At 49.9% G+C, this 13,388-nt stretch overlaps 1 protein-coding gene across 2 annotated transcripts; it reads right to left on the reverse strand.

Moving 5' to 3' along the window:
• Nucleotides 1–999: 999 nt before the first annotated feature.
• PLCXD2 (phosphatidylinositol specific phospholipase C X domain containing 2) lies at nucleotides 1,000–12,526 on the reverse strand. 2 transcript variants are annotated; one of them, XM_029578848.1, is made up of 5 exons: nucleotides 12,390–12,526; nucleotides 8,546–9,006; nucleotides 4,658–4,899; nucleotides 3,027–3,132; nucleotides 2,598–2,728 (listed from the first exon to the last, which is right to left on the reverse strand). In XM_029578848.1, the coding sequence occupies exons 1-4, from the start codon at nucleotides 12,472–12,474 to the stop codon at nucleotides 3,036–3,038; spliced, it is 885 nt and encodes a 294-aa protein (XP_029434708.1). In that variant the 5' UTR covers nucleotides 12,475–12,526; the 3' UTR covers nucleotides 2,598–2,728; nucleotides 3,027–3,035. The 2 variants fall into 2 exon arrangements, with proteins under 2 accessions (XP_029434706.1, XP_029434708.1); XM_029578846.1 differs by lacking the exon at nucleotides 3,027–3,132 and having other exon boundaries at nucleotides 1,000–2,728.
• Nucleotides 12,527–13,388: the final 862 nt, after the last annotated feature.

Genomic DNA, 13,388 nt, shown 5'->3' on the forward strand with positions numbered 1-13,388 from the left:
ATGAAGGCCTCAGCTCCTGGACAGGAATCTGGACAGACAACCATTTCCAGTGCCAACAACAACAAAAACAATTTATGTATGGAAGAAGCAAGCCTCAGTGACCCTCTACATTTCCCCGTATTCACAGCTGCGTACACCGCACAAAGGGGCCGATGCAGTACCGTGCACAGCGGCTAGACCACAGTTTAACACGCGATTCGACGCGCATTTTGGACGCACGTCCATAACTCCCGCTGCAATATGGGGATTAGCGCATCCAAATCACCGCGTAGCTAATAGCGCTCATCACGTGTAAATTCCGTGTAGACGAGGCTATTAGCTAATCCCCGCCATGAAAAAACATTTCCCGCGCAGCCAACGCGCCCATTGCAACACGGCAAATTCTGCGCCAGATCGGGGCTGGCACGTTGAAAACGAAAGAAAAATCCTGCTATCTGTGATTCCTCCTAATGGTATTGCAGCAATACTAAGGAGGAGGAACCAAATAAAGCAGATTTAGTTAAAAAAATGTTCTGAAGAAAAAAAAATTTCTGGAGGCCGCATAGACACACACAAGATACCCGGGCCAGGCCGTGCATCTTGTGCGTGTCTTGTGCCGGTAGCGAGAGAAAACGGACGCTGGTAGAGTGAGCGTCCCTTTTCCCAACCCGCTTGACAGCCACCTCTCTCCCGGGCGCCTGATGCCACGGAGGCGCTAGGGATGCACTAATTTTCCCTAGCGCCTCCTTTCTTGCGCGACCCCTCATCACGCACCCAGGAGAGGAGGCTGGGCGCGCGCTAGGGACACTGAGCGCCCGTTTTCTGTGCACAGATATTGCATCGGCCCCTCGACAGATTCTGTGGCTCTAGCGGGGCGACTGCAACCGGTTCCTGTAAGCATTAATCCTTCCGCAGCACCATCCGTGCACACAGAGCTGGCAGCAGGGGGCACTTCTATCCGCTGCGACTCAGCACATTTCATCCGGCTAACAAAGCCACAAAATTACATTTCGGGACAACAAGAGCAAATGTAACTGCTTAAACATTCAAATACGAGGATTTTTCCTGGTTTTTTTTTTTTTTTTATTTTATTCACATATTGTAGCCATGTTTGGGGGATCAGACCTGGTAAAGCCCAGCTCATCCCACGATCAGTGGCCGTGGTGACATCCGGCCCACATTGTCTTCTTCATTACTAGACTCATTGCTAACTTAGGGGGTTATTTTCTAACCTTTTTGCGTGCGATGCCAAGATCAGGGTGGAGTTGGGGCGTCGTCGGGGCGGACCCACAGAAACTTTGCCGACGGCGAAAAGGTAAGGCCCCTTATCGCCGCCAGTAGCGCGCCCAATAGCACCACCTATTACGATGGCGCTATTGGGTGCGAAAGCCGCCAGCGATTGCACCGCGGTGGTGCGATCGCTGCTGGCTTTCTCAGGCCCGCCCCCTGCTTCACCCCCTACCCCCCATTAGCGCCGGGATTCACAAACCGGTGCGAAGATAGAAAATCCAGGCTTTAAACAGCGAGAGGCAGGCAAGAAAATCTCCACCTTATTCATTTGTTTGTGCAATTTTTAATTTAACAAAAAAAAAAAAACCAACCCCAGAACACGCTGCAAAAGAGAGAGGATTTTTTAAAAATCAGTGTATGCTCCTACAGTATACAGTTTAGTATATTAGGCAGCTAATCAATCAATTAACACAGATAAGAACATGGAATATTCAATATCGCTGCCTGTCGATCTGCAGTGAGATCCAGGGACATCGAAGCCTGACACACATTTGAAACATGGCCAGAATCAGGTTTTGTTGGGGAGAGGGATGGGTTTCTTAAAGCAATCACCCCCTTTGGCAGCTGGCTGTCCCGTGAAGATAATCCTTTCGCTTTGATCAAAGAATGCACCCTGCCCTCGGCTACAGATTTCCAATTTCTGGTGTGGATTAACGACGCGGCGGCACCAGTCCCCGAGATAGTGAGTGCCACACTGATTTGCTCTCTATTAGTGCTTGCCCATCCCGCCCACCTCCGAAAATCAGAAAATCCAAGATGCAGAGGTTCAAAATGCAAAAAAAAAATCATCAACATTCAGGGAGCAAGGACTGTCTAAGCAGTTGCCCAAATCGCACCCTTATCTCGGTCATTTCCTGATTTAATGCGCACGGCCTGTGCATGCGGCTGCTTGAATTTGGAAATGATCAACTTAGCAAGAAGGGCGTGGGACCTGGCCTGCCGCGGGGCATTCGTTTCACTGCGTCTGAAGTTATAGCCCCTGAAATGCTCGGGCTGCCAGCGCGCCATCTCCGTTCCCCCTCCTGTGCCGTCATCCCCTTGGGAATCCGATTCTCTACTGACCTCTCCCATCATCGCCCCATGCTGAACCGGAGCGTCCAGGACGCACTATGAGGTAGCTACTGCTATGCTCCTGAATTCAGCCCACTCTGTTTATTTGGAGCATTTTCCTAACACTGCTTCTGTGAAACTATGTTCTTAAAAGTATTATTTGACTTCTGAAATGAAAATCCCATGCACTGATATATTTCAAACCCTGCTCAACTGGATCTTTGGCTAGTGAACACAGCGCCCGTGTTACGACTGAGCTGTTGGCGTCTCATCTTCCAGAAGCAGGTTGTTTAATCCAATTACCGCCTCTGCAAAGTCCACCAGTTCCACAAAGTCAGAAGTGATGATATTCACCCCTTTAATACCGGGTTTCTGTGACTTGATCCAACTTAAAATTATTGGAAGATTTCTATAAAGAAAAGAAACAATTGCAATCAGTAAGCAACACACTCATCCCTACAAATCATGCAGATTGCCACATTCAACCAGAGCTGGCCACACAACGCCCAAGGAAGAAAGGTGATGCTGTTAAAAACTAAACATACCAAAATATCCCATCCCTCTGCAGCTAACCATGGGCTACTACAGATTTGCCATAGCTGGGCACAAGACAACTTGATTAAAATTAACATCAAATTCTTTCCTTCAGGATCTTCCACACAGAAGAAAAGAGAAGTAGGGTCAGCGCCTGAAATATCATCCCTAACCTTGCAAACTCAAAACGGGGAGGGCGTCCAGGTACAACCAGAGGCACCGTTTGCCCTATGGTACTCCAGCGCCGAGCTCACGTCCCCCACATGGGAGCACTCTGTCCTGGCAACAAAAAATAAGATAAATATGGACTCTGCGCTGAATGTCAGCTGCCAAATCATCACAACTAATCTCAACAATTTGTACAACCTTGCTGAAATAGTTCACACAAAAGGAGAAGAAGTGGTAAGCAGAGCAGACCACGCACCCTGTGTACGGTCTCATATCAAGCCTGAAGCGGCACGGGAACGTCCTCATAACAACTGAAGGAATCCACACCTCACTTGTGGCTCCCTGTGAGAAGATGTGGCTGGAATGACCCTGGGTCTGGCCTGGGCATCAGAGCTATCAAGCAGCTTCCTGCAAGGCTGGGAGAGGGATGGACCACTCAGAAGGGCTTAAATTGCCTGCCGTACCCAATTCAGCAGGGTCAAGAGCTGCCCTGGGCAAATAGGGACAGACAGCAGACCTGCGACCTGCAACTTGGATGAGAAACAGAGCCCGCAGCAGTGCTCGAGGACGGCCCCCGCACAGTGCAGGATCTTGCTCAGTCCCATGCACTGGTGCCGGCACGAGCTTGCCAGTGAAAACAAGTCTTTGGTGGATGGGGCACAGGAGCGCACCTTTTAGACGCGTGACTTAACCTCGCTGCCGTAAGCAGTCATACGAAGCCCGAGGATAAAGGGAGCTCTGTCAGATCGGAAACCAAACAGCCTTCAACGTATGGGGAGCCACAGTCTACCGCAGTCTCTACCATAGCAGATCACGAACTCCCATACGTAGGGGCAACCCAAAAATAAAATCATCCGTGTTTAAATCTTCTCATTTTAGGTGCTGGTTAGTTTAACAGGCAGAATCTTCACAGCCAGAGCTGGACTCTTGTGAATGTATTGCCCAGGAATTACAAAATATTATTTTCATGGAACATGCACTGGAAAACTATCATATTTTTCTGTTCATATTGAGAACAACACTGAAGTAAATATTATTTCATACAGGAAGATGACCGCTCCTGCGCTGGCCAAGCTCACAACACTTTCAGGTCCCCAACGGGACCCTGTGGAAGGATATTAACCCTTGCCTCCCCCTGCCCCTTGCTCCCATTGAACGAGTGTCCCCTTACTCAATGCTCTCACTCCCCCTTTGAATCCTTCCAATGCTAAACGTCCCATTGCTCATTGTGGTTTTCTCCCTTAACTCTCTCTCTATTCCCCCCGTCTACCGGCTCGATTCCCCGAGGCATAGGCCTCGTTTCCATTCTTATTATTATTAAAGTTACTCAGTTTAATATTATGTTATATCTACTACATTATATGATAGTGTACTCCCTTATGTTGCTAAGGTTTTCACATTTCTGTTTATTGTCCCCGCACGTTCATGGTTCCTATGTTTCATTGTATACGCCATTCGGCGACAGTTTCAGTTCCATGTAAACCGGTGCGATATGTATCCTATATAGGAGCATCGGTATAGAAAAGTTAAAAATAAATACATAAATACATACATACCCCAAAAAAGAGGCTGAGTACCAAAAGTCCACAGTGACACAAAGCGTTATTATTAAACAGGGACTGGCACTGGTCCTCACCTGTGTACAAGCGTGTCCTTCAGGCCGGCCTTAAAGCCACGCAGGACGGTGTGGAGCCTGGGGGTGAGGATGGCCTGCGACACGTGGAAGGTGCTAAGTTTCGAGCGCTCGCTGAGTGCGCTCTCAAGGAACCGCAGCAACTCCTGGACGCTTGTGGTGTTGGCCCAAGGGGCTGGCATGGTCCTCCCTGGCCAGAGGAAGGCGCACTCTCGGCTCAGGCCGCTGTGGTAGAACACAAGCACCTGGACGGGCAAAACAAAACTCGTCAGGCATTTGGTTAACTCGAGAGGTTTCCTCACTGCGCTTTTCCTAATTGCATTACAGACTGCCGAAAGACTGCTTTTAATATTTTATACTGCGACAAATATGTTGGAACTCAGATAATTTACATTTTGTTGGGGGGAGGGGGAGGATGTTCGTTCCTTTCTGCCCCTTTGGGTCTCCAGCTCAATCGGACCCGGGGCTGAGATCCGGCACCAGGAGCCTTCATCCTCCCTGTTTTATCCACCTTCCCAGCTCCCTTAGCCCAGACATCGCAGTGGCCAGATCTAGGTCATGGGGACCTAGATCTGGCCACTGGCTGGCACCACTCCGACACGTTCCCTCCCCTCCCCCCAGGGTTGTGAACGCTATCTCTGCGGCATCCCCAGCCCACCTGACGCCTCCCCCCGGGGTCTTCCGCGTGGAAACGCGCAGCGATTCCCACCGATCCATTGGGCTGGCCCGAGATAATTCGGTTTGTAATTGTGCTATGCATGGTGGCAGCACGTTGCATGCAATACCTCCCATGCTGGGCCAGCACAGTGGCTCAAGCTGGCAAGTGCTGTGCTCTGCCACGTAGAAGGCCTTTCATTCAATCTCCAAGTCTTCTGCACCCCGGTTCAGCGAGGGCTTGGGGGGGAGGCAGCATTCATGGCCCCGGGTGGGTAGGAGGGAGGCAAAGGTCATGGTCACTGCTAGTGGTCTGATTCATGGCCCCATGGTGCACGGGGGCCGGGCCCCCCGCCCCCCCCCGGCCTACGGCCGTCAGTGCAGTAACCAGAGTAGATAATGCTGGGGGGGGAGGAAGGTTATTACATCCACCGCTAGCCTTTCTAATTTGTGCTGAATCTAAAGAATTGTAATAAAAACGCAGTACAATTGTTAGCGAGTACAGAAAGCGGCAGGAGCGAAAAACCAGAGCTTTCCATCTACCTTAAGGTTGGACAGAGCATCAATGCAACGTACGTGGCCCTCAGGCGCAGGAATTTGGTTCATTACCATGGAATTCCTGGCAGCTTTGATGTAACCGATATCCAGGGGCCTGATCAGTACCAGCTGGGATGCTGACCTCAGAGCGTGGCCTCGTCTCCGAAGCCTGCTTCTGATTTAAGCCGACTGCATGCCTGGAAAAGTAGTGCTGATTTCCCTCCCTGAGAAAATCAGGAACGACATCACCCTGCACGCAGAGGGCTGAAAGCAAGAGCGGCTCACTCTGTCTTTTTTTTCCCTTCAGATGGAGCTCTCTGGTCACTCTGCTGCCGCCAGCTCACTTCACAGGCGCAGATGAAGAACCACACAACAGTCACAGCTTCCTACCGTACTGTCCTGGATTTAAACGGCTTTATAGCCAGATTACCACTGACTAGCTGGAGAATGTACTCCTCTGCATACTATTCAGAGTTAACCTGGAACGGGGCTAAGGCTGGGAGCTGGCAGAATTAAGAACGCCGTCCCGTATCACGCAAGCTACCAGACAGGAAGTAGAAGGGTAAACGTTCTTCAACAGTGAGATACAGAAACTTTTACCCTGTGTATTTATATTTAGAAAAAACACCGAAATGCCCTGTAATATACATACGGGTCGATCCTGTAAGGCCGCGGTAATAACAGTGCGGCAGTGTCAGGCGCACCCTTCCTCCCCGCACGCACAGTTCTCCTCACTAACTCCCCGATACTCTCCTCTAATCGCATGCAAATGCATGCCGCGGCTTTAAAGCGGTAGGGAAGGGTTATGCCCGCGTAACCCATTTTACTGTATAGGCGCTTAATACAGCGCCTATACAGTAACCTGGGTGCGCTGGTACCTGTCATTTCAAATGTCATTTCAAATGACATTTGAAATGACATTTGAAATGACAGGCACCAGGAAGTGAAAAAAAAACAAACCAAAATATGTAAAAACCTGAGTGTTCAAAAAAAAAATAATTTTTTAAATACCTGTCGGAGGGCCGCGTGGGTCCAGGCGGCTGGCGGCGGGAGCCGGGTGGTCGCGTGTTTAATCTAGGCCACGGGCGGGTGGGCGCCTGTTCCAGGCGACGGCGGCGGGTGGACACACGTAAGTTCGAGACGGCCGGCGGGCGGGCGGCGGCGGGTGGTCGCGTGTTAAATCTAGGCCGGGTCGCACAGGCGCGCATTCATTCATCCAGGCGGAGGAGCCGGCGGCTTTCGCCACCGGCTCCTCCGCCTGAATGAATGCGCGCCTGTGCGACCCCTGCGATTCGGCGCTCAAGGCAGTCACAGCATGTGACTGCCTTGAGCGCCGAATCACAGGGGTCGCACAGGCGCGCATTCATTCACTGCCGGGGCAGCCCCCACCGGCAGTGAATGAATGCGACCCCCACTGCAGCCCCCACTGCCGGTGGGGGCTGCCGGTGGGGGCTGCCTCTCCGGCAGCCCCCACCGGCAGTGAATGAATGCGCGCCTGTGCGAACCCGGCCTAGATTTAACACACGACCACCCGCCGCCCACCGGCCGTCTCGAACTAACGCGTGTCCCCCCGCCGCCGCCTGGAACAGGCGCCCACCCACCCGCGGCCTAGATTTAACACGCGACCACCCGGCTCCCGCCGCCGCCGCCCGCCGGCCGCCTGGACCCACGTGGCCCTCCGACAGGTATTTAAAAATTTTTATTTTTTTTTCTGACAGGTTTTATGTGTCCCACATCATTACATTTTCTCGATCATCTCTGTATCGCTTTTTTTTTTATTGTGTTTTATTGTTTTTGAGTGTCTTAAGCGGTGTCGATGGATTTGTTACTAGACTCACAGTCCTAACTCCCACTAGGGGGAGGCGGTAAACTAACACGTTACAGCCGCGGCAAAACAGTGCGTTACTAATGAGATAACCTGAGCGCGCGTTACGGTATCGGAGGGGAATAGCTAATTCCTTCATTATACAGCTAATTCGTTCATTTACATGCCGGGTGGGGAAGGGTTACGCGTCTGTTTTAAGAAGCGCTACGGACGCGCGAAACTGGAGACTGTATCGCTGGTTTGCCTTACACGTCCGAATTGTGCGCAGCGAGCTCGTTACAGACGAGAAATCTTCAACTGAATGTTACTGTATCGAGCTGATAGTGAGGTACATATTTAAAGACATTTAGAGAGTTAACGCACAAGTAATCCATTCCCCGTGCTTACCTGACTAAACAATAGCTGGATAAGTCATTTAGCGGAATAAGAAAGGAAAATTTCAAGGGCGGGGTTCGGTTAGTGAAATAACTCGTCCAGCTAACTCTAGGACGTGCTGGGAGCAGGACTGAAGTTATCCGGCAACCTTAATTCTGAATATTTTGTTTGGCATTCATTTTTTGGACTTCGCGGTGCTTATTCCTGAAACCGGATGGCATTGAGGTGACATACGGCACATCCCGCCCCGCAGCAGCCTTTACCGAAAGCTTTTGTGAATCTACAAAAATAAAATCCATTTCCTGCCCTCGTGCACGTTCAGCGAGCTGCGGATGCAATGCACAGAAAATGAAACGCAGGGCCATCGTGGGACGACGCAATGCTTCCCACCGGCAGGGGAGCGGTGGGCGGAAAGGCGCATCCGATGTCAGTCCGACCCCTACCCATACATGCGGGTGTACCTGGTTCCTGAGGTCGTTCGTAACCCTCAGCTTGCCTACCTGCACGCCCTTCTTCCACAAAGACTGCAGCGTCACGTTCTCCACGTGTTCGGCCGTGCCGAGTTTACTGCCAAAGATTTCCTGCAGCATGTCGATGAGGCGGGTGTGGTGCCCATGCGTCATAGCGTAAAAGTGATTGAAATCCAGAAACACCACTTCCCTGCCGTGGTGCCTGAGGAACGTGTTTATCGCCGTGAGGCCATCCCGGACTTTCATCCCGAACAAGCCGTGCAGAAAATAAATCTCTTCCCCAGCTTCGTCAGCTCTGGAGGACACGCGAAGGTCAAAGTAGCGGATGCCAGATTCAAGCTGCTCCTTGAAGGTCAGGCTTTGAGTGACCGACCATTTCTTGATCAACTTTTTCACCAGGGCAATTCTGGCCAAGCGTCTGACTGATGCCGCCTGGTCAGCTCCAATGGGGGACTCCTCATCAACCCAAAAACTGAAAGAATCATGGGAGCCTAGAAAATGGAAAGAAAAAAAAAAAGAAAACGGCAGTAGGTAAAATCAACAAGCCGTGTAGTGCCTGCTAGACGTGGTTATTAGTGCGCTCACCCACGCTTCTGCCCATAAACTTAAAACCAAGATCGTACGATCTCAGCAGGTTGACAGCTGAACTATGGTGAATATAAATTCATTTTTTAACTAAATACATGGTACCCTGTCGGGTTAAATGAAGACATGAACTGGTATAATATTAATCTGTGGCCAGGCATCCTGGCTCGCTGTTTGTTCAAGGCCTCGTTTTCATTCTTTTACTTTTAAAAATGGCGTCTGGATGTTGCCAGACAGAGACGCTCACAGGCACATCGGCCTTTCCAAGCTTGCATAAGAAATATATTACTTCACAACGTACCTTGTTGTTTTGGTTTTATGATTCTTTTAGGCTAACATCTCATATCTGTTTGCTCCTTTCAACCTATTTAGATCACATGATCATATTTTTGTGTCCAGACGGCGACTGAGTGCACTAATAACCATTTTTACTGTTTTTGCCCCTGACACAGAGAGACGAAACCCTGGCACAGTGTCAGGCAGCAGTTCATTGTTTCAAAGATTTATACCACCAACATTTAAACATTTTTCTACAAAAAATGTCCCTGTCAATTAAACCACAGACATAGTCCCGTTGGAGACTTTACGGTACTCTGGGCTGAGCAATATCGGCGTCTCTGTATGACTGTCACAGAGATATTATAAGCGATCAGAACAATTAATGCTGCCCTTGTATTTTATCTAGTCATCTTGGTGAAGTTTTCATTTTGGCATAAGTGATGTGGTAAGAGTGGGGGAGGGAAGGGGCAAAGACCTGGGCAGGGCTCAAGGTCCCCTTCATCTGTTATTCATTTCAATCTTGCTGGCTGACTTCTACTTCAGAGAAATATTAAAAAGGTTCTTATCAGTCACTGGGAGCAGGAAACTAATTAACGTGCCATTCGTGGACACAGAGAGTGTGCTTACGGCTTTACGGTGAGAATGAAGTGTGCTCACTACTCAATGCTGTACTTACACACTAACGGCCTGATGTATTAAAGGGCTTTCCCCATTCTGTATCTACAGGGAAAATGCTTTAGCACACGTAATCATCAGGCCGATACAGAAAAACGCATGGGAGAGCCGGCGAGCGCCCGCTCTCCCGACGCGCGCACAGGCCACTCTCCTGGCCGCGCGATTCAGGAGGGTGGCCTATGCAAATTAGGGCCCGTGGTAAAAAGAGGCGCTAGGGACACTAGCGCATCCCTAGCGCCTCTTTTTCGACAGGAGCAGCGGCTGTCAGCGAGTTTGACAGCCAACGCTCAATTTTGCCGGCGTCGGTTCTCAAACCCGCTGACAGCCACGGGTTCGGAAAACGGACGCCGGCATAATTGAGCTTCTGTCTTCCAACCCACGGGCCGCTTTAAAATTTTGTTTATTTATTTATTTTTACTTTTGGGGCCTCTGACTTAATATCGCTATGATATTAAGTTGGAGGGTGTACAGAAAAGCAGTTTTGGCAGGTGTTAATTTCTGAAAGTAAAATGTGCGGCTTAGCTGCACATTTTGCTTTCTGGATCGCAGGGGAATAACTAACAGGGCCATCAACATGCATTTGCATGTTGCGGGCGCTATTAGTTTCAGGGGGGTTGGACATGCATTTTCGATACGCTATTACCCCTTACTGTATAAGGGGTAAAGCTAGCGTGTTGAAAACGTGTGTCCAAACGCAGGCTAACAGTGCGCTCCACCGGAGCACTGTACTGTATCGGCCCACATGAGAGTCCTGGTGTGCTGCTGTGGCCTTCCCAGTCTGAGCCGTACAAACTCATCACTGCATGGTTCATTCATGGACTCATCAACCAATTTCTACCTCTCCAATGATGAACTCTTCCTGCTGCTATCAATTGCCAGTGGTTGAGTAGAAGTCTTCTTTTGCACTAGGAAGCTAATTAAATACAGAAAGCAAGACACAAAGAGGCTTGAACTTTTTTTTAAAGGGAAGTTTGACCTTACTCAGAGTCCGGATTAATATATGAGAAGTTCTGCTACAATGTAAGGCTATTTAGCTACCGGCAGGCAAATCTTTTGCACTATGAGCCCATCTGCTTTATTTCCACAACAGTGCATTGGCCACTTTTGGAAAAATGGAGATTTGTAACGAAGTTCGTTTAGCAGTGAAAAGGATCCAACTCCTCTGGATCAAAGTTCTCTGAATGAATTTAATATAAGGAGTTTTTTATTTTGTTAATTTTAATTTACATTCTTTTTAATGTGAGTTTTCCTTCCACTTTTGATGTATTATTTTATTGTTTTGCTGATATGTTTCATTATTTTAGTGATTGAAATTGTATGACAGAGACGTGCAGGGTTACAAACGTGGTAGCATGATGGGGAGGAGTGTAAGCTAAGCTTTAGGCTTCAGGATTCAGGTCACCAGCAATCCAGGGGTCCCTAATCCAAAGAATTAACATCTTAGTTCCAGCCGCCTCTGTCGATCCAAACTGAGCGACTTGTCGGCCCAATCTGTCCAGGGGAGCGACACAGGGAGCCCGTGTCCTTTGAGGGTGCCTCGGGGAACATGAACACAGCTGCTCCCTGGGGTGGAAGGCCCAGCCTCCTGTTTGTAGAGTCCGGAGAGAGATCCCCCCCCCCTACTCCTGGCCATTGGAAAATCATCATTATTTCAGTGGGAGGGAAAATACAGGCACTCCACCTAATTTCCTTGATTCTGTTTTCTTTTATTTCCTTAATTTTGTTTTTCAAAGGAACGTCAATAGTTTTTCACATTGCACTCAAAGAGGTCCGTATTCAGGGGCATTTAGCCGGACAACTCACCAGTTACTGGCTAAATGGCTTTTTATTTTTTTTTTTCATGTTGCTGCTTTCTGTAGTTTCTCCTACTTAGTATCGTGAGGAGGAACCACAGAAAAGCCGTGTTTTCTGCTTTTCCGTTGCTGGCTTGGGATGACTCAATGCCAGCTCTGGTGCTGGCATTCATTTCGGAGGGTTAAACCGTGCAGTGATGCTTTATATGGAGGGCACTATTAGCGCACGGGCCCCTTCGTCCTTACTTCAGTATTTTCTGTCTGACCCAGGCTTAAGATTACGCACTGAGGGCATCAGAGGACTTCTCTATTACCTCTCCGGTTTCCAGGCTACCTGCAGTGATCCGTGCACCCTGCCTGTACAGCAGAGTCCTGCAGGGGGCGCCACCCCGGAGAGGCTTTCAATCACCGCACATCCAGCCGGGCCACTGCGGGCTCGGAGATTCACAGCCTCAGAGGGGTTTGCTGACCTTTTGCCCTGCAGGGCACGCGTGCGGCGTTAAATCAGAGAAATCCCCTCCCCTCCTCCCTAACAGCCTTACCTGGGATCGCCAGATTTGCCAGGGGCAGGGCACTGAGGCCAGGGCCCAGCGAGCCCATCCAGTCCGCGGGCACCTTCTCGGCCATCGCCCGGCCCCGGCCACTGCAGCTGCCAATTCCGCCCACGTGACGAGAGGGAGGGCGAGCGCTGTCTGCCTGTCCCTCCCCGAGCGAGGAAAGTCCCAGCAGGAGGCCCCGCCCCCTCCCTAGGGCTTTCGTAATCTCCCTCCCTCTTTGCATTGATACCTGCACTGTTTCAGCCCTCCCAGTGCCCCCTCCCCCCCTGCTTTGCAAGCTCTCTCCCCATCTCTGCTGCAGGGTTTGGTTAAGGATTTCCTTCAGACAGCTCCGGCCTCCGAGCTCCGTCGGTATGAAGGGGGAGAGCCAGTGGTGCTTTCCTATTTAAAAAAAAAAAGTACCATGTAGAGAGCAGCCGCAATTCAAAAAGGATCCGGGGCAACCTGGTGTAACCAGGCAGGAAATCAGCACTGGCCAGAACAGCCATCTCTGGGGTGGGACACAGAGGGTAATAACCCGAAAAACACCAAAACCAGAGAGCTAGAATACCTTCCAAGCACCTTGAGTAAAACACTGCTAAGGGTGTTCTTGAAAGATGAAGAGAGTCAATTACACTTAACTGTAGGGCTTTCGGTCTACAGTGCTATAATTTTCTGCTAACTGTGACTGCATAGGGCTGAAATGCAGTACTACTCTTGGGGGTGCACAGTGCTGAATATAGTGCTACACATGTCAATATATGATCTGGGCTTGATTTAAGCATAGAAAACATAGGCACATGCCTAAGACACCAAATTCTGAAAGCACCTAAAAACTGGGACACCCCTGCTGCTCTCTGGTTTCCAGAGCAAAGCACCTCATCCCCAGTCCTCTGCCTGTGGGCGCCATCACCTTGACTTAAATCCAGCCCTACATATAGTAGAGATGTGCTTCGTTTAAAGATTTTGGATCAGGTGCTTTGCGAAAAATTTTGTTTTCGCACA

Source organism: Rhinatrema bivittatum, chromosome 15 (genome assembly GCF_901001135.1).
Source record: "Rhinatrema bivittatum chromosome 15, aRhiBiv1.1, whole genome shotgun sequence".
Lineage (NCBI taxonomy): Eukaryota > Metazoa > Chordata > Amphibia > Gymnophiona > Rhinatrematidae > Rhinatrema > Rhinatrema bivittatum.